Source organism: Fundulus heteroclitus, chromosome 23 (assembly GCF_011125445.2).
Source record: "Fundulus heteroclitus isolate FHET01 chromosome 23, MU-UCD_Fhet_4.1, whole genome shotgun sequence".
In the NCBI taxonomy this organism is placed as follows: Eukaryota; Metazoa; Chordata; class Actinopteri; order Cyprinodontiformes; family Fundulidae; genus Fundulus; species Fundulus heteroclitus.
This window is the reverse complement of record NC_046383.1, coordinates 13,252,699-13,273,211: the sequence shown is the minus strand read 5'-3', so window position 1 is coordinate 13,273,211 and position 20,513 is coordinate 13,252,699. Positions and strand designations below refer to the sequence as shown.

The 20,513-nt window shown below is 38.5% G+C and overlaps 1 protein-coding gene across 1 annotated transcript in view; it reads left to right on the top strand.

Annotated features, from left to right (window-relative positions):
- rxfp1 (relaxin family peptide receptor 1) overlaps nt 1-20,513 on the top strand; it is a 139,454-nt gene that overhangs the window by 72,942 nt on the left and 45,999 nt on the right. The window contains exon 3 of the mRNA XM_036127388.1: nt 15,804-15,887. Coding sequence (XP_035983281.1) covers nt 15,804-15,887 — 84 coding nt within the window. The remainder of the gene's footprint in view (nt 1-15,803; nt 15,888-20,513) is intronic.

Genomic DNA, 20,513 nt, shown 5'->3' with positions numbered 1-20,513 from the left:
TTATACTTTTTGTTATTCCACTCTTTATAGAGTATGTAGAAATTGATAAGGATATTTAAGTATATGTATCCATCGAAGATCTTAATAGCTGCATGAAAAAAAACAATGATTGGTGTTAGATATTTAAATTATCAATCTAAATAAATGTAAATTATTCATCTTAAACTAGGATGACATTTTTCATACTTTACAAAAAAGGAATAACACCTATGGTATAAATAAGTATATAAAGCATAATAACATATAAAATTATGTTTTTTATAATGACACTGAAGTGGTTCTTGAACTGTAGTCACTTATGTAATCAATAAATAACCTATTATTAATCACACTAATATTTTAATGAACAAAGAAAACTAAGCAAAATAAAACCAGCAACTACTTAAAGAGAAATTTCACCAGACCTGAGAGAAAAGTTTCAAAGTATGAAAAGCTGATTAAATGTTGAAATTATCATCTGTTCTATCACCGTCTTACAGCGCCTTGCATGTAAATCGAGTTCTCGATATCTGTCTAAGATCTGAGAGAAGGTTTGGAAGAGAGTTAAAAAAGTAAATTCAAAAGGATTAATGAGCTCAAGGTGTGAAACATTTGATCCAGCAGCTCTAAGCCCAGAACACAGAAAATCAAACGCTTTGGTGACAGTTGTGTTGGATAACCTCTTAGTAAACTAGACTGGCTCTCTTGACCTTTGGTTTTAACGATCGCCTTTCAGCCCACTGAGAGGAAAATAATGTCCCAAAAGCAGTTTTAACTGGCCTAAAAATCCTTCGGGAAGAGGGAGTAAGGTGCTCTGTTTTCTGGCTCAGGTATTTGAATAGTTTCTTAGTCTGGATCACTTCGAAGCCTAACTGTAGATAAAGAGGGAAACACTCTTTAAGAAAGTGTCTAAGTGATGCTGAGCACATAGAAGTGTGAAGGAAAAAAACAAGACAAACTTTGTTGTAACTTTAAATAAAGATTAAAGTATCAAAAAGTGCAGTAAACATACAAATTTTCTCACAACCGAATTATGAAGTTTTTCAGGTTTTATAAATCCAGGTGAGCATCGGCTTGTTCTGTATCTCTCAGTCTGTCCAGACTCTTGAGCCGTTATGGGTTTGTCAAGGACCCAAATACAGTTCTTTAATAATGAATTACAGGTCAGGCAAGCTTGCAGTGCCGGCCCGATCCTCTTGGGGGCCCTAAACAGAATTTGATTTGGGGGGCCCCCCTCGCACCAAGCAGAATCACCTATGATAGAAGATTATTGACACAAACGTCACGCTATAATGTTATATCGAATATTATAATAATCAAATTGTTTTTATTTAGTTTTCATATTGAAACAACAGTCATCGCAGAACAAAAGAATAGGACTCAGAATTTACATCACAAAAACAGCTAAAAAAAAGACAGACAAGCTAAGGACAAGACAGATCCTACTACCACCACACACACCACCCGTGTTCCAGACAGTCTTGCGTTAACACTAGATACATAAAATTATTACCATTGTGGTTGTTATTGTCATTCATACCTGAGAAAAAAAGGGGATGGGGGGATCTGCTAGTTATGCTGAAGCAGATGAACATTCAGATTCAAATGGGAAATAAAAGGTTGCCAGATCTTGAAATGTCTCTTAGTGTTGCCCTGTAAAGTAAATCTAAGATGTTCCAACTTTAGGTGTGCCATCACCTCCTCTACCCACTTGGCGGTGCTGCCTTTATTAAATAAAATCAATCTCCTGGCCAACAATGAAGAAAATGTCATTGCTTTCCTTTGGACAGTCGTTAATTCTGTTTCCCCCGGTGCCACACCAAAAATGGCTACCAGAGGAACAGGTTCAATATTTTTTTTGTAAATGGATGAAAAGGTTTGGAAGATTTTGATCCAGATTTCCTTGAGCCTGGGGAGAGACCAGAACATTTGAGATGTGTTGGCTGGAAGATGTTTACATGTAGGGCAAGTCGGATCAGCTCCCTGGTAAATTCCTGCCAATTTGTCCCTCGTGAAATGAAGTCTATGTGCCACTTTAAACTGTGTTAGTCCATGCCTAACACATACAGACGAAGAATGTATGCGTTCTACTGCCCACATCCATTAATTATTTGATATGTCCGGCTCTAATTCTTCCTCCCGTTTCCTTCCTGTTAATGTGGTGAAGGAATGGGGAAGCCACCCTCTGGATACTTACATAGAGCATAGAAACCGACCCCTTAGTAGTCAGATTCATATCCAATAGCCCATCTATCCACCCACTCTGTGGTGATTCAAGAGATGAGAATGTCTTTTTCACAAAGTCTCGAATCTGAAAGTATCTGAAGTGATTAGTTTTTAAGGGGATTCCATATTCATTTTCCAGCTGAGCAGCAGACATAAGTACACCATCTTTAACCAGACTTTTAACAGATTCCAGCTCTATACCATTCCTTAAATGCTGTTCCCCACAGAGCTGGAGAGAGCAGGTGATTGCCATAAACGGGAGCAGACAGGAGGCATTTCTGTTTTTAAAATGAGTTCTGAATTGGACCCAGATTTTGATATTTTTTCATACAACAGAGTTATTTGTGTACAGGTGCTTGCTTAGGGGCAGAGGGGTACAAATCAGGGACTGTAGGGATATTGGGCTAGATGCATATCTTTCCATATGTACCCATACCGGGGTTTCCTCATCATCTAAGTGTGAGACCCAAAATAGCATCTTATGTAGATTAGCTGCCCAGTAATAATGCATATAATTTGGTAGGGCTAGGTCCCCCTCCCCTCTCTGTCTCTCTAGAAACTCTTTTCTTATCCGGGGGACTGTTTTTTTTTCCATATAAAGGAAGATGTACATTTATTCAATTCTTAAAAAAAGATTTGGGAATAAAAATTGGTATTGTCTGAAATAAGAATAGGAACTTTGGCATTACAATCATTTTAAGAGTTCATCTTACCTGCCAATGACATTGGGAGAGATGACCACCTTTCCATATCTGATTTCGCCTTATCTGCTGTTACTTTAAAATTGTGCTTAAATAAATATTTATATTTGCTTGTTACCGTAACACCTAAATATGTGAATTTGTCTTTCGTGGTTGTAAAAGTATAGACCCGGAATGAACAGTTTTTTTCTATATTAATTTTAGAACCTGAAACCCTCCTGAAGTTTTCAATAATAAGGAGAGCCACTGAAATGCTTGTGACAGAATGTGACAGAAAAAGGAGAAGGTCGTCAGCGAACAGCGAAAGTTTATGATTTTTCATCCCCCTGCGTATTCCTCCCAGTTCAGCAGCATTCCTTAACATTATTGGAAGAGGCTGGATTCCCAAATCAAAGAGCAGAGGTGACAGAGGACACCCTTGCTCGTGTTCCCCTGAAACAGAGGGAATTGGTCAGATATTATATTATTTGTTCTTACCATAGCTTGGGGATTTGCATTAACTCAATCCACGAACAAAATTTAGGACCAAATCCAAATCTCTCAAGGATGGTAAAATAATAAAGATAACCTATTCTATCAAAGGCTTTGTGGGCATCTAGGGATATTACAATCTCGGGACCAGTGTTATCTTCAGCAGTGTATATCACATTAAAAAGGTGACGGAGATTACTGGGAAGTTGTCTACCTGCAACAAATCCTGTCTGGTCAGGATGTATTATATTACTTATAACAGGCTCAATACTTGCTGCTAGTACTTTGGTCAATATGTTATAATCACATCCGAGTAGACTCACTAGACGATATGATTCACATTTAGGTGGATCTTTATTTTATTAAGGATCACCAAAATCATAGCCTGTGACTGTAGTGAATAGTATAAACTAATACAGTGAGGTTATGTATTAATATAAAATAAATGAATAAACTGTATATAAAATACTTCAATCTTTTCTTAAAGCTTTTGAATACAAACTGCCACCAGGGGGGGTCCTAAGCTTGGCAGATTACCAGGGTGAATAAGGGTAATGGAAAGGGGCAAAAAAAAAAAAACAGAAGAATACAGCAATCACAAACAGCAAGCTTAAATACTGAGGGAAGATTGGAGAATGACATTGACCACAGGTGAGTTAATTAGAAGAAAATGTGGAGCAGCTGATGCAAAAGTGGAGCAGGAAAGCTGACGAAGAAAGATTAATTAGCATCAGTAGAGGTGAACAGAAACACAAAGAAACTATTAAATCAAGAAGAAAAGACAAATCTATGATAAATAAATTGACAAATCAAAACACAAGAATAAACTAAACACACATAGGAATTAAAATGTATGGCAAGATCTTAATGACAATAATAGTAACAGAATACGTAAAGGCATCATCAAACAAAATAAAAAAGAAGGAAAACACAGAAGAAGCTTCAGGATCATAGACCCTGCAGTTGGACAGGGTTTCCACAATCTCAGGAACTTCATCTGTGGAATACAAGTTTATTTTAGCTCATTTTAAAGTCATGAATAAGACATTTTGCACAGATATCCAATGTGAAATGTGAGGTTTAAATTATGCTCTATTGATAGGTGCCAAGAAAATATCTCTCACACCATTACACAACCAGAAGTATGAAATGTTGATTCACAGCAGGAAGGAGCTGTGCTTTCATGTTGTTTACGCCAAATACTGACCCGGCCATCTCAATATCCCAGCTCAAAGTCAGACTCATCAGACCAGAGAATATTTTTTTCTGTTGCATTACTTTCCAGTTTTGACGAGGCTGTCTGAAGTTTCCTGTTCTTAGAAGTGGCATCTGGTGTGGTCTTCTGCTGCTGTAGCCCATCTGCATCAAGGTTCGACAAGTTTTTGTTCAGAGACGGTATTCTCTGCATATCTTGGTCATGACCAGTGGTTGTTTGAGCTACTCTATTATCTTAAACAAGTCTGCCCACTCTCCTCTCACCTCAGCCATACAAGGCCTTTTTGTACACAACTTATTATACTCACTAGATTTCTCTTATTCTCTGTAAACATGGCAGCAGATGAGCAGTTTCTGAGATACTCGGACCAGCTCATCAGGCACTCAAAGCTATAGTTGGTAATCCACTACTGGGTAAAAATGGACCGTCCATCCTGAAAGTAGTAAATATATTATGTATTCACAAAAAGGTGGTCAAAAAAAAAATTTCTTTGGGAGCTGCAAGCCTGTAAAAATTCTAACCAATCCAGGCCCCTCAGTCCGAAGAGCATGGATTTGACAGTTTTGTTCCTGATCTCACCGCCTTCTGTTCAGGGGTATTGCCTTATCTATTGGTTGTCCTACATGCTAATCATTCTGAGGCGCTCATGTCCGTGCTCTTTCCTTCATAGTTTCCGCTTGTTGAACCTTGGCTAGGTTAGCAGTTAGCTTAGCGGTTAGCCATTCTTTGTATCTCCACTGCTCTCACAGTATACTTTAAAAATTACAGAGAGCCACAAGAAGCAACCGCATTCATATTTATGAGAAGAAGAGGAAGGCGTCAGTAGAAAGAAATAAGACCAAAGTGGATGTGGGAGATTTTTAAGACGCGATCCCCCTGAAGAGCAAAAGTGCAAGTAAGACGGTCTTGAGCATGCGCAGTTATTTAAAAAAGGGACTTGGGGAGGTTCTGGAAAAATCACAGACCCTGGCTTTAAATGCTTGTTCTGCCCCAATGTGATGCGTAGTTTGAACCTCAGAAAGTCGTCTACACATCTAAATGCGTAAATGCATTCAGTTCTTACCGTCTGATTGGCTTATTGGCTTTTTGTATTTGACTCTATGGTTTTGTTGAGGGATTTTGAACATCTTCACCAGAAGTTTTTGAATATACACACCTTTAATATAAAAAAATATACCTCCATAAATAAATAAATAAATAAATATACTATGCCAAACATAAATATACATCTCAGGCCTTTTTTATTTCCTTCCTCTGACTCGTGGATGGTGAATTTCCCTAAATGGATGTATAAACCCGTTATCCTGCTCTGGCAGACTGCTCACCATAAAGCTAGGTTGCAGAGAAAACCCCACACGGTTTCTTTTCAGAAGCATTCGTTTGGAAGCATGACACCTGTGATAATTTGTAACATGTGCCAGAAATTAATCCTCAAGTCACTGTACTGCTTGTGTCTCTTGGGCAATTTTAGTGTCACATTTCTGCTTTATCAGAGCTGTGAAGCTGCTTTTGTAGTAACACGTGTATAGAGATCTTACAGATCAATGTGTAAATAATATATTTCAGCTTTATTTTGGCTCTTGACTCAAAATCAATTACTTTTCCAGATTGCTAAGAATAATTAAGATAGCGACGGATTGCATCAGTGACAGGGAAACCACTGAGGAAATGAAATTAGTCACTCCACCAAACCTCTAATGAGACTTCCTTGTTTCTCCTGCATAATGGGTGAGCCTCTGCGTACTCTTTTTTAATGAAATAGTTAAGCTCTGGAGAATAAAAATGTATGTAGGACATATTAAACATTTTGTCTTGAGGGATGATGATTAAATACAAAAAGCCCTCCCTAAAAACATTATGGATTAAACAGAGCTCCACATCACCAAATGTAAATAAATCCCATGAGATGAAGTTGGATTACAAACCCTTTACTTCACTATTCAATTCAATTCAATTCAATTTTATTTATATAGCGCCAAATCATGAAACATGTCATCTCAAGGCACTTTACAAAGTCAAGTTCAATCATATTATACAGATTGGGTCAGATTATACAGATTGGTCAAAAATGTCCTATATAAGGAAACCAGTTGATTGCATCAAAGTCCCGACAAGCAGCAGTCACTCCTGGGGAACCGTAGAGCCACAGGGAGAGTCGTCTGCATTGTACATGGCTTTGCTGCAATCCCTCATACTGAGCAAGCATGAAGCGACAGTGGGAAGAAAAACCACCCATTAACGGGAAGGAAAAACCTCCGGCAGAACCGGGCTCAGTATGAACGGTCATCTGCCTCGACCGACTGGGGTTACAGAAGACAGAACAGAGACACAACAAGACAGACAAACAAGCACAGAAGCACACATTGATCTAGTAATCTGTTCTACATTAGATGGTAGTAGCGGGTGAGCCGTCTTCTCTGGATGATGTCACAGTTAACAGAACGCCAGACCAGGTGTACCTACTATGAAGAAAAAGAGAGAGAGCAAAAAGTTAAAAGCTGAAATGACGACAGTCATTTCAATGTAATACAATGCAAAACTGGAGAACAGTAGACTGAAGAACAGTAGAAATCAGTAGAGTGAGAAAATTAGACCCTGATGTCCTCCAGCAGCCTAGGCCTATCACAGCACAACTATAGAGATAGCTCAGGGTATGAGCCACTCTAACTATAAGCTTTGTCAAAAAGGAAAGTTTTAACATTAGTCTTAAAAATAGATAGGGTGTCTGCCTCACGGACCAAAACTGGGAGTTGGTTCCACAGGAGAGGAGCCTGATAGCTAAAGGATCTGCCTCCCATTCTACTTTTAGAGACTCTAGGAACCAGCAGCAGACCTGCAGTCTGAGAGCGAAGTGCTCTGTTAGGAACATACGGGGTAATCAGAGCTCTGATATATGGTGGAGCTTGATTATTAAGGGCTTTATACGTTAGAAGGAGAATTTTAAATTCTATTCTTGATTTAACAGGAAGCCAATGAAGGGAAGCTAAAATTGGAGAAATATGATCCCTCTTGTTGATTTTCATCAGAACTCTTGCCGCAGCATTTTGAATCAGCTGAAGACTTCGAACTGCATTTTGTGGACTTCCTGATAGTAAAGAATTACAATAGTCCAGCCTTGAAGTAACAAATGCATGGACTAGTTTTTCAGCATCACTCCTGGACAGAATGTTTCTAATTTTGGCGATATTCCGGAGGTGAAAAAAGGAAACTCTGGAAACCTGTTTAATATGGGATTTAAATGACATGTCTTGGTCGAAAACAACACCAAGATTTTTAACTTTATTACCAGAGGCCAAGTTAATGCCATCCAGATTAAGGGATTGATTAAGAACTTTATTTTTTGAAGACTCTGGCCCAAAGATTACAACTTCTGTCTTGTCAGAATTTAAATGCAGGAAATTTAAAGTCATCCAGCTTTTGATGTCATCAAGACATGACTGCAGTCGAAGTAACTGATTGGATTCATCAGGATTTATGGATAAATATAGCTGAGTGTCATCAGCATAACAGTGGAAATTAATCCCATGCTGTCTGATAATTTTGCCAATCGGAAGCATATATATAGTAAATAGAATTGGTCCAAGGACTGAACCCTGTGGTACTCCACAAGTGACCCTAGAGTTTGAGGAAGATTTATTATTAACATGAACAAACTGGAATCTGTCCGACAGATAAGATTTAAACCAGCCTAATGCTTTTCCCTTAATCCCTACAGTATGCTCAAGTCTTTGTAGGAGAATATTGTGATCAACTGTATCAAATGCAGCACTGAGATCTAACAGGACAAGTATAGACACAAGTCCATTATCTGAGGCCATGAGAATATCATTAGTGACCTTCACCAGAGCTGTTTCAGTGCTATGATGAGCTCTGAAGCCTGACTGAAACTCCTCAAGTAGGTCATTACTTTGTAAATGTTCACATAGTTGATTAGCAACTACTTTCTCAAGAATTTTAGATAAGAAAAGAAGATTAGATATAGGTCTGTAATTTACTAACTCATCTTGATCAAGAGATGGTTTCTTAAGTAAAGGTTTAATAACAGCTACTTTAAAAGCCTGTGGTACATATCCATTTACCAAGGATACATTAATCATGTCTAAAATAGGACCACTGATCAGAGGGAATACCTCCTTAAACAACTTGGTTGGGATTGGGTCTAACATACAGGTAGAAGGTTTAGATGAAGCTAAAATTTTAGATAACTCAGAAAGCTCTACTGCTTTTAAACAGTTCAGACACTGCGCAGGTTCTAAGGATTCCTCCAATGCTGCCTCACTTACTGAGGACGAGGTAATCATGTTTGGGAGGATGCCAATTATTTTATTTTTAATGGAATCAATTTTATTTATGAAGAATCCCATAAAATCATTACTGCTAAGAGCTAAGGGAATGGATGGATCAACAGAGCTGTGGCTCTGAGTAAGTTTGGCAACTGTACTGAAGAGAAATCTAGGATTATTCTTATTCTCCTCAATTAATGATGAAAAATATGCTGCTCTAGCTCTGCGAAGGGTCTTGTTATACAACAACAGACTGTTCTTCCAGATTAGGTAGGATTCCTCTTGGTGTGTAGAGCGCCATTTTCTCTCCAATTTCCTAACATTGTGCTTCAAGGAACGCAGCTCTGAATTAAACCAAGGAGCCAGCTTCCTGTGAATAATCACCTTCTTTTTCAAGGGAGCTACATTGTCTAATGCAGAACGCAATGACAAAGTCACATTGTTAGCAAAGGTATCGATTTGTGAATGGGAAGAAACAGCAATGCTGCCATCTACAGGGCATTTCTGCAATACTGAGGATATTAAGAAGGGGACAGACTCTTTAAGTTTTGATACAGCATTATCCGATAAAGATCTACTATAATGGAACCCTCTTTTGGGGGTGGAGAACTCAGTTAGATTAAACTCAAATGTTATTAAAAAATGATCAGATAGGACAGGGTTGTGAGGAAATACTGTTAATTCTTCACAATCAATGCCATATGTCAGAACAAGGTCTAAAGTATGGAGCCGAGAGTGCGTCGGTTCATGCACATTTTGAGCAAAACCAATTGAATCTAGGATAGTTTTAAAGGCTACACTAAGGTTATCACATTCTGTGTCAACATGGATGTTAAAATCACCCACTATAATAGCCTTATCAGTATTTAACACCAAATCAGATAAGAAATCTGACAACTCATCCAAAAACTGAGTGCAAATGCAAAATGCAAAATATTAACTATGTCTACACAGGGCTGAGTGTTGGTCTCTTGACTACGATTATTTATTTGAATAAAAATGTGGATAAATTTACCACAGTGTGGGATTAAATGTGTAGCTCATACCCTTTAAGAACCAAGCTAGAAAGGTTAAAGATTGATCACTAAGCCTTCTAATTGACAGGTGACCACCAGGCAAGGGCTTGCTCCTAGTGTTTAGGTATGATGTTAAATCAGCACTGTTTAAGTTTTGACCCATGTATTAGCTTAATTTAAGTTTTTTTAGGTAAATATACAGCACTTGGCGTGTATGGATTCTCTAGCCCTATCAAAAATGTAACCCGGATTCATCACTTTTCCAAGTCATACACAGTTTACACGGTAAAACTTTATTGCTCCGTGTCTAGATAATCCATCCATAGTTTTTTTCTAATACAATATACGGCTCGACAGGAAGCAAGCCTTTCAAAGTAAAACTAAACTTCATAATAAAATGGCCCGAACAAATCTTCTTACTGAATATGATAAAAATAAAAAGCAAACCATCATACAAATAACTTAAATATTTTCTATTTATGGCCCCATTGTTATTGATACTACTTAAGCATACATACGGAACATTTCAGATAAATAAAAAAATACTGTAAGTCATCTTAAATCTTAAATAAAAGTCAGCACAACATTTTATCAGGGTTTTCTACCATCACAATCCTCTCCCTGTTGACCACCAGGGTGACGTGTTCCACAGATTAACAGATTATTGTGACAAAGTGGACGCCAATCACTTTAACTGCTGTAAATAGTCAAATACACTCCTGCATAATGCTGCTCGGTGGATGCATTGGCACTGACGGAAGACCTTGGAGATGGGAGAATTGAGGAAACTTGATTTCAGGGATAAAATATTTCCTGGTGAATCATGAGAACTGGTCAATATCCCGCTTTTGACTTGGAGCATTGCGTTCTGCTATAACCTACAGGGGAAAGCGGCTACATCTCCGGCTCAGGGCCTGAAAGACAACCCCCTGAGTGCCAAGGAGGTGCGCTCACCACCCACACCGAGGCAGAGCTCAGTGCACATCGGCCTCCTAAAATACTTTCTGCATTTTTTCGTTTGTTTTCTTTTTTGTTTTTGGGGGGGGGGGATTATTTATCATTGTAGGGGAAACCTCACATTCCTCCTGATCTCCCTCCATCCTCTGAATGTCGATCTGCACACACAGACACAAGGGAATTTCCACACAGAGACTGTGATTTTTACAGCTTATTTTAATGTGGGCATCGTATGTGCTTTTACCACATTGAAGCCTCTCTCTGAACTGTTTCTCACAGTTTCTTTGCCTTTTCTCCGTGGTTGCCATTTTACCTTGATGAAAAAAAACGATCAGCTGTCCAATTTTTAAGCCGCATTAACATTCATGAGGTGCTTCGCATTGACCATTAATGGCCTACGTACACTTTTAGAATGGATTCCATGCAAAGGTTTATGAATGAGACCCCAGACCTTTCTCTGGTCTCTGCTCCTCCCACACCTGAGGCTGCACACTGCTGGACAAATGTCTGAAACATTGCTGCTACACTTTTAACTCGCTTACTAGAATGACACATTCAGGTTTACATTTATATGTCTGGTGGAAAACAAATGATCTACCATTACTCTAGTTTAAAACTGCTGTAATCACAGAACCAACAGGACTTGTCCAGCAACCAACTGCAGGCTGGTTTTACTGATCAGATAGCCCTGATCAGCTTGTTATACTCATCTTAATTGTTGTAATAAAAAACATTGGCATATGGTAAACAAATGCACACAGATATTCATGCGTTTCTGTCTGACCAAGACTAATGCAAAGTGCCTTCCTATTGAATATCAGTGTACTCAATAAGCAGTCACAAAGCCATGGCTGCCAGTAGATAAAACGGGTAATCAGGATCACAACAAAGGAGGAAACAGAGGCGGCATCCCAGTCTGAGGAGCAAACAGAGCAGCACTACTTTGTTTTTCTCCAGTCTTAGCTCGACACCTTGATCAGCAGAATTAGGTCCAGGAAGGGCTGTTTTTCATGTAAGCAGTTTCCCAGAGCGCCGTTTGAAAAGGAGAGCACACAAGATGCAAATAAATAAAAAAAGTCAAACTCTTCTCTCAGTTGCATCTTGAGGTTTTCTACTTCTTGTGCAGTGAATGGGGGCCTAGGGCCCCCGCTCGGTGCTGAGAATGGGGAGACTATTTTATTCGCTTTGTGAAGAACTGCTCTGCACTTTATCCCGCCTCGGCATTAAGGCCATTTCCTGCATTTTGATTAGTTCTGGAATTGCAGAGGGAGCAGCTGACCTGCAGCTCCACTGGGTGGAGATAATCACATGTTGAGGCGGAAGCACATTTAACGTGTTGATTAGCTCAACCAGAACTTTTCGGGCTGTAAGGGAAATGCCTGATACACATTTTATAAACGTGCTCCTGCTGGGCTGCTGAGTTATATACTACACCCAAGTTTTTTTCCACAGCCCCAACTGCATGTTCTGAAAGCGCACACAGTGGGAGCTTCCTATGTGGGTCATTATGTGATTGACAGAAGCGATCGTGTTAGCATGGTTATCATGAAACTAAGCTCTGGGAAGGGACTTTTCAGAAGTATTTCTATAACTCACACCAAAGAAAAAGAAAGTGGTGCAACAGTCCCGAATTGTTTTGACTATACAAAATATTTTAATCTAGATGGGTTTGAAAATCCTTTTGTTTCTCAGAAGGCTCTTGAGATTGTCTCCGCTGTTATTTTGAATAACTAGTTTGCTTGTAATGGCAACATCTTTTTTATTTCTAATTGTTTTCACTAACCTGTGAGAAACATGTTTTAGACTCCATGCTGTTAAATTTCACCTTTGCTATAAAGATTGTACATTAGTTGCAGCTGCACTTGTACATTTTAATGAGGTGATAAAAAAGTAGAAGGTTACTGGTTACTTTTTGTTATCTGTGGCTCTGTTTTTACATATTAGTTTACTAATAAAGTTTTAGTCAGACTAAAAATGTGAAGGAATCTTATAGCCATCATTTGTATGGGGAAATTACCACGAGATGATGATCATGTCTGAAAGGAATGACACCTTGCCCTGACATTTGGGACCAGGATAGTGGCATTTGAGGTTAAAAGTGAGAATAATAATTACTAGCAAGAATATAGATAGAGAGCATTATCAGTTTCTAAAAAGAATCATCTAGTTTCATCAGAAACTGAAGTAAGTCTTGTATTCACAGATTATACAAAGATATAATGTTTTGCGGTTGTGTTTTTTGTTAAATTGTTTAGTTATGAGTCCAATCATTATGAGGATTGTTATTTTTCACATTTTGTTACTAAAACTTGGTGCATTTTTTTCAGTATAAGTAGAAAATGCCTAAATCGGTGTAAATCTGTCTGAATTCAGATATTGACATGATCAGCAGGGTTCTGTATGTTGGGAATGAAGCCGAGGTTTGTTCATTGGAAAGAATTTGGACCCAAAGATGGCACCACCGGAGAAACTATTGCGACAGACAGTATTTTTGCTTCCTACAAGCTTGACACGACCTACCTGATGAGGAACATCATCAGCAGTAGGGAGATAGAAATAAAAAATACAAATGACCTCTAATCACCTCAAATTTTTATTTCTTACCCTACAATTATGCTTTATTAAGTATTTTCATTTTCCCCCTGAAAACCACTGCCTTTCAGAGATTCGCTCTTAAAGCTAACCCATTTGAACTTTAGCCGGAAAAGTTGATTTTTTTTTTTAAACAAAATTGCAAAGACCTCCTGCCTCCATAGTCTCTTTGTGAGAAAAAGGGGAAATGAGTTCCTGAGATAACAGAGTGTGAAACATTACATCCAATGTTCTCCTTGGTCTCTTTAATCCTTTTGTTAACCTTTCTTTGACATTTTAAAAGCTATTATTTTAGTCTGGGCAGTTACCTTGTAGATCAAGACATCAAAGGGGCTATCTGTTTAAAGAGAATGTGCATCCGGCGGCATCAGCTCCAGGATTGTAAAGCTGAAACACCAACCAGTCAGAGAATTTTTTAACCAACAAGCATTTTACACTTTACACATTTTCATTAATTCACAGTATCTGTTTTTAATTGCATAAATGCTTTGCAGATAAGCTTCGTAGTTTTCTGACCATGTCGTTCATTTGCAGTGATGATATTCACATGCATAATAATTAAAATAAAACATGCAAACAGAAATACTGTGCATATAAAACCAAATCTTTATGTTTCCTTGTTTGTTTTTCTTTTTCTTTTCTAAAGTTTTTTTTGTGTGTCCAAGATGTGTTTATTTAGGTTGGATTTCAGTTCAGCTTATTTTGCTTCCTTCTTGAGAAATGACTTTCACTTTGCAGCTTTCGGCGTCTTTTAAAGGTAACAAGCAATACTGATTTTGACATTTGTGTTTTACTCAGCAAGTTGAGAAAAACAGTTTCCAGTTTTTTTGGCAAGTGGAGCTTATCAGGGAACGGAACGCTGCCAGAGGCGACGAACAGGGACATCTACGGTCATCATGAGTTTAGAAGAGAAAAAAAATATCACAGTTTTCTGTCTTTTCATCTTTTTCTGTCTGTGCAGAAAAAATAAACAGTGTTAATTAAAAACAAACATATCTAAATGTATAATACAAGCAAGTTATGGTTTGGTCCAACACCTAATATTTACTAGATATCTTTTATCCTCATAATTCACCAAAGCACGAACGCCAATCTTACACCTAAATGGTATAATTTCAGTGATATTACGGTTATCTGTGGAAAACTGTTAACGAGGTCATGGCAGCTGAAAGCACTCTGTGATTCTGATTGAAACCAATTATTTAATCACCAAGAACTACAAGGAGAGTTTTAAATGCGGTGAGGAACTCCTCAGTGGACCCAAGAAGGTCAGCATTTTTATTTTAATTTGCAGTTATCGTACGCATTACTTTTATTTGGGTACTTTATTGTTCCTGTTTTTATTATACTGATTGTTTGATTAACTATAGCACTTTGGGATTTTCTGTAAATGTAAAGTGTGTTCTAAATAAAATTGATTATTATTATTATTGTTGTCGTTTCTGCCAGTCCAAAGCTTGCTCAGAAATGACACCTTGAAACTTTCGGATGCTGGACAGTAATGAAGGACAGCAAAATCTCCAAGGAAAAAACATAAATTCTGCAGAAAGCAGCAGGATTACACTGTAGAGGACTAGTGTAAAGGTATTTTCTACAATGAGGCATCCGTTAGACTGCCTGGGACGTCTGGATAAAGCATCGTCTGGAGAAGGAAATGAGATCTCGAAAGACTTTCCTGAAAACCACGAATGAAGAAAAGTATCAAAACGTCTACCAGCAGCAACTTTACCCAGCAATCCAGACAGTTTATTGATCACCAATCCTGTCTCCAGTATCACCACCTGAATAGTTGACCAATCAACCATTCTGAGGACACATCTGAATCATGTGGGACAGTTGGCCCTGAGGACCAGGATGGTGAACCAGGGCTCTAAATCTGATTGAGAATCTGTTGTTTCTTTGCAGGAGGTTTATGTTCCTTTTAATAAAAGCCTTTTTAAATGTATTATGTTTTTGTTACTAAATGTCACTACAGTATCCCTGAGAAACATCTGACATAGATGTCTGAGGGGAGAGGTGGAAGTGGTGGTTAGAGAGCAAGGCTCTAGCATTCTGGAGAGGCTGCAAGGTTCCTGGTTTGACTCCCACAGACCGAAAAAATACCTCAGCTCTAGAATGTGCTGCACAGTAGAAGCCCACTGCTGCCTAAAGGAAGGGTTTAATGCGGATACATTACATTTCAATTATTATTATTATTATAAAGCACCAACACTGCAGCAGTAACGTTTGGGAGTCTGGCAGCATGATGGCGAAGTGTTGCAAAGGCTACTTCTGTGTTTCAGTGAAATTTCAGGCTTTCCTCAGTTGATATTAAGATTGAGATTTCTAATATTTGTCTGATGTTTATTTCATTTAATTTCAGGAGACAATAATGGATGGCCCCTCCTTTTTGACAAATATTTTGGGATGCCGAATTCTAACACCAGGACCAAGTCAAATGCCTGCTGTAAGTATTCTCTACATTTATTTATTTATTTTTTGGCTCAGTTTTTAGCCGTTCCTAACACAGAATGAGGCGAGAATATCGGTACTAGAAGTGCGTTCTGGAAACACAGTTTGTAAAATACAATTATGTGAGAGTGCTGAAAACATAAAGCTTATCCTTTTAGGACCAGTATCAGTGTGGCTGCAGGCAGGAATTTAGTTGTTCTCTTTTTAACGTAACATGTCCAGTTTTAAGAACCCTTTGGACTTATTTGGTTTGTTAATTTCTTCAGAGATGTAACAGATCCCGATTTAAGTGAGATGGTCAGGGCTGACGTTAGTTCTCCTTCAGATTCCCTTTGCGTAGGTTTCTATCCAGTCATCACAGGCAACCTGTTGATATCAGCAGTAAAAAGAGGTAAAAAGATGGTTTTTGTACCAAATGTTCGTCGTGCATTCTCCCCAAAGTAAATTATCAGTTTTTCATTTTCTGATCCTTCATGAAGGAGGACCTCCTTTGTTTCATCTCTGAATGTCTCTGTTTTCTGCCACTGGCTTGTTTGTTAGAAAAAGAAAAAGAAAGGATTTGGGGATTTGGGAGTAGCTTTGCTTTGGTGTTACTAAATGTAAACCCACATTTAACGTGGCTCATGCCTCAACCCACATTATCCACAGTGAGGAATCTCCCCCAGCAGCAGAAACTGACTGCAGGGAACAAAATCAACCAATCACAGCTCTGGTGGTCTTCTCAGGATCTCTTTAATCACAGTAGTCATGTTTGAGCGCAGTTTGAGGAGGTGCATGCGTAATACTTTAAAACCCTTTAATTTCATCCATAAAGCAGGAGTGGAAATCCATTCTAAAGGAAATGTGTCACAACCGAGTGAGAAAAAGGGGGGAAAAAGAGATGAACTTCAAGTTTTAGCATTAAACTGTATGTATTTGTGCATTAAGAAAATATAAATAGGGGAAACATTTTGTCAGCAGAGCTCAGAACAGCCATCCAGACCGGTACAGTCGGCCTGTCTGCTTCATTTACCAAAAGCCTCTAAGGGCCGATCAGCAGCAGAGAATGGTGTGAGCGCCGAATGCGCGGCGGGGACACAGGTGGACACGAGCAAGCCTGAAGCTAGAGGTTAAACCTGACTGACTTAAACTGGAGCGATAGAAAGTTACAGGAACTAGCTCTACGACTCCTCCAGCAGAGTTTGCTTCTGTGAAAAGCTCTTCAACTTCCTGCCGGGCCTGTCTGCAGTTTTCCTTTGTTGTCATGATGCTGTTCATTCACCGATGTTCTCTAGCAGCTGCATTTATACTGAGAAAACATTATACACAGGTGACCAATTGCCTCTGAACAATTGGTCACTCTGGATTTCATTTAGGAGCATTAGCGTAAAAGGGGTCCGAATACATGCCATCCAATCCACATCTTCCAAAACCTTTTTTTTTTTCCTTTTAGGCAAGGCAAGTTTATTTAAAAAGCACTTTTCAGTTACAAGATGATTTAAAGTTCTGAAATTTGAGGGGAATCAATGCATAATGGTCCTTCAACTTCACAATTCTGCAGCACTTTCTGTCGGTTTTGCCTCATAAAATCCCAATAAAATTCATTGACGTTTGTGGTTTTGAAGCCATTTGTTATTTTTCTTTATTCTAGCGGTAGGAAAAGTGTTGCAAGGTGCGGGTGCTAGTCATATTTTGGTAACTTTCCAATCCAGCATGCTGACCTGTCACCACTTACAGGCCCTTCCATGCTAATTATCAGGTTGCCAGTCTATCCCAGTCACAGCTTGTTAAGTTTTATTTCTACATGAAGTTAAAAAGCCATAAACGTTGGAATCCAATGCTCATCCTTTGTGTTTAGAGAAGCTATTTTTCCGTGGTTATCAGTATTGAAAATCAATTGAGTCAAATAAAAAGCACCTAAATCTGTGTAGTTTAGATCATAACCCAGCAGGACTACAGCTACTACTTTTAGAGCAGAGGGTCAAAGGTTTGTGTTTGTGTCCTCTCAGAGGACGGCATCGTGGCAGCTAATGAGGATGAAACACCTGCACACCTCTTCTCCAGACATCCTTATTTCCCCACTCGTATTTCTTTGTCTGTAACAATTTGCAGTCTCTTAGAAGAAAATAAGACTGGGACGAGTGTTTATTTCCAGTCAGAGTTCATTTCCTTCACAGATGCTCAACAATTCCTGTGAGCAACGGGATTAAACGCGGTTCACATCTTGGTTCTGAAGTAGCACCAAGTTTAATTAATTATGTCGTTATAGTTAATGATCAGATGTGCAGGCTTAGGACTGGATTTTGCATCAGCGACATGAGGAGTTAAGTCCAACATGGCAGCATGCAAGTGATTTGCAGAGCCTTCTGTTGAGATTCTCAGCAGGCGAGGCTTTCGCCTCCTAACATTATCGTCTCTGTCCGTGCTTCTGCATCATTTGAGGCTATTAGAGGTGATTCGCTAAGCTGTGAAAATATTGTCGCCCCACCACTCAAGTGGTCTCGGAGCTTGGCTCTGTTTATGCTTCGCAGACGTAGCGCGCGCGTACTTGTTTGTGTCTCATCTGCACGTCAACTTCCTCTCCTGGCTGTGGTAAAAGCAATCGTACGAGGAAGCCGCCACAAAGCTCTTATAGTTGAAGCAGTTTGGACGTGCCTCTTGGGCATGAGCCAAAATACCCTCAAAGTATTCAGTGGGATTTATTATAATTTATGTCGAATTGTCAAAGAAAAAAAAATATTCCTACCAATGTTTCAGTACTTGTGTTTATTTGTTTTATTTAATTTTATTCTGGTTTTAATATACCTCTGTGAATGTTTTATCACAACAGAACAACCATCACTGTAAGTCACGACTGAAATGTTTCAGTTTTCTGCAAAGAAAGCTCTGACTGAGGTAGAATGTGTTTATTAAAAAACAAGTTTTTCAGATTTAAACTGAATCAGTGCTACAGGGGTCTTTAAAATGATTCAAATCATCTTCATATTGCAATAAGTTGTTCAAACCTCCACCATAGTTGCAATAGTTGCAGTGAATTGTTTCATTTTGGCTTTTTTTTATTTAATCTTTATTTTACAGGTATTCTCACTGAGATCCAAGAAGAGATCCAAGATTTGTAGACAAACCTGTTTACATTGACAGATCTATTGTCTTGCACCTCACTGTTCTCTTTTCTTGATGAAAGAAATGTTATGTGTACAGAATTTACTTCAAACCTTTTACCTTTTTCTTTATTGCAGAGTGGGACCATTGTTAAGGACTGTTAATGACTGGAGGAAAAATGAATGCTAACAGAGCTGCTGATGTTTAGATTGTTGTTGGATTAAAGTGGACAAATGTACTGATTTTACTTTAAAGTTAAAACATGGAACATTACAAACATTACAGTTGGTTAAGACGCTTTTTGTTTGCTTGTTTTGTTTTTTTTTGTTTGTTTTTTTGTTTTTTTAACCCAAATGCTCCAATACATTGAGGTGTAAAGAGAAAATAGAGCTTGGAGGTCAGCTCTCCCTCCCAACATGGAGGGACCACATCGTTGTTTGGAAGGACTCTGACTGGCTGACAAAGGTTTTAGCTTTGCGGTACTCTGACCCCGACGTGTTTAGTATGTTTAAAACGTCGCTCAGTGGTGTATTTGTGCAATATTGTGTCGTAATTTTCTGAAAATGACCCCATGTTTATGATATTATTTTAGTAAACTGATGCAGGAGAGATGTACATTTTTATAAAAACCCGGATGCATGCGTACAATACCTACGTTTAAAGAAAATCAATTAAAAACAGACTTAGGTTAATGAGAAATAATTTTAATGAGCCAAAAATAATTGATTCAGTTTTCTGTCATGATGTCCAGGTGTTTGTTTTGAACCAGTTATTTAAGGTCCTAGATAATGTCTTCATTGGTTTATTTTCCTTCAGTGTTTTTCTTTGTGGAGTAGTTATTAAACTTGTTCAATGTATATTGGGTTACATTCCCTGACTGATCCCTTCTGGGATTTCCTTCCATTATATCACTACTCCCCTCAGATTCCCAGTTCTCATAAGTTCCAGCGATTTCTCATTCATCTGTTTGTTGTCCGCTGGTTCATCTGCTTATATACGGTCCCCCATCTCCTGCCACCCAGATTCCTCCATCCCTATCTTGTGCCTACATTTCTCCCTGGTCTAGGACGTCTTTCTCTTGGTCATTATTCAACTTCTTACAGATGCAACACTCCTCAAAAATGACATCTTCTGGCAAGAGTGACTCCAGAAAATGTCACCAATTATCACTGTCGTCATAGTATCCACCTCATGACTGGGGTTGCATGATCACAGTTGCAAACTTTGTTTGATGTTTATTACTAAACTGGACCAGCCTAACCCTAACAGCAGTGTTGCCAGCTTTAACAGCTACATTCGCCTAACAGGTGATGCATTTGACAGTATATTACTGCATTTAACAAAATACTACAGTGCATCACTGTATTTAATCATAAATGTGTCTGATGAATATGGTTGCATTTTTTTACATTTTGTTTTGATGCATAATGACACTTACACTATTTAATTTATATGGCAAAAGTTTAAGGGAAGAAAAGATAGTTACAAAAGTCACATTTTGTGGATCAACATTTAGTTTGAAAAAGAAAGCACCGAGATA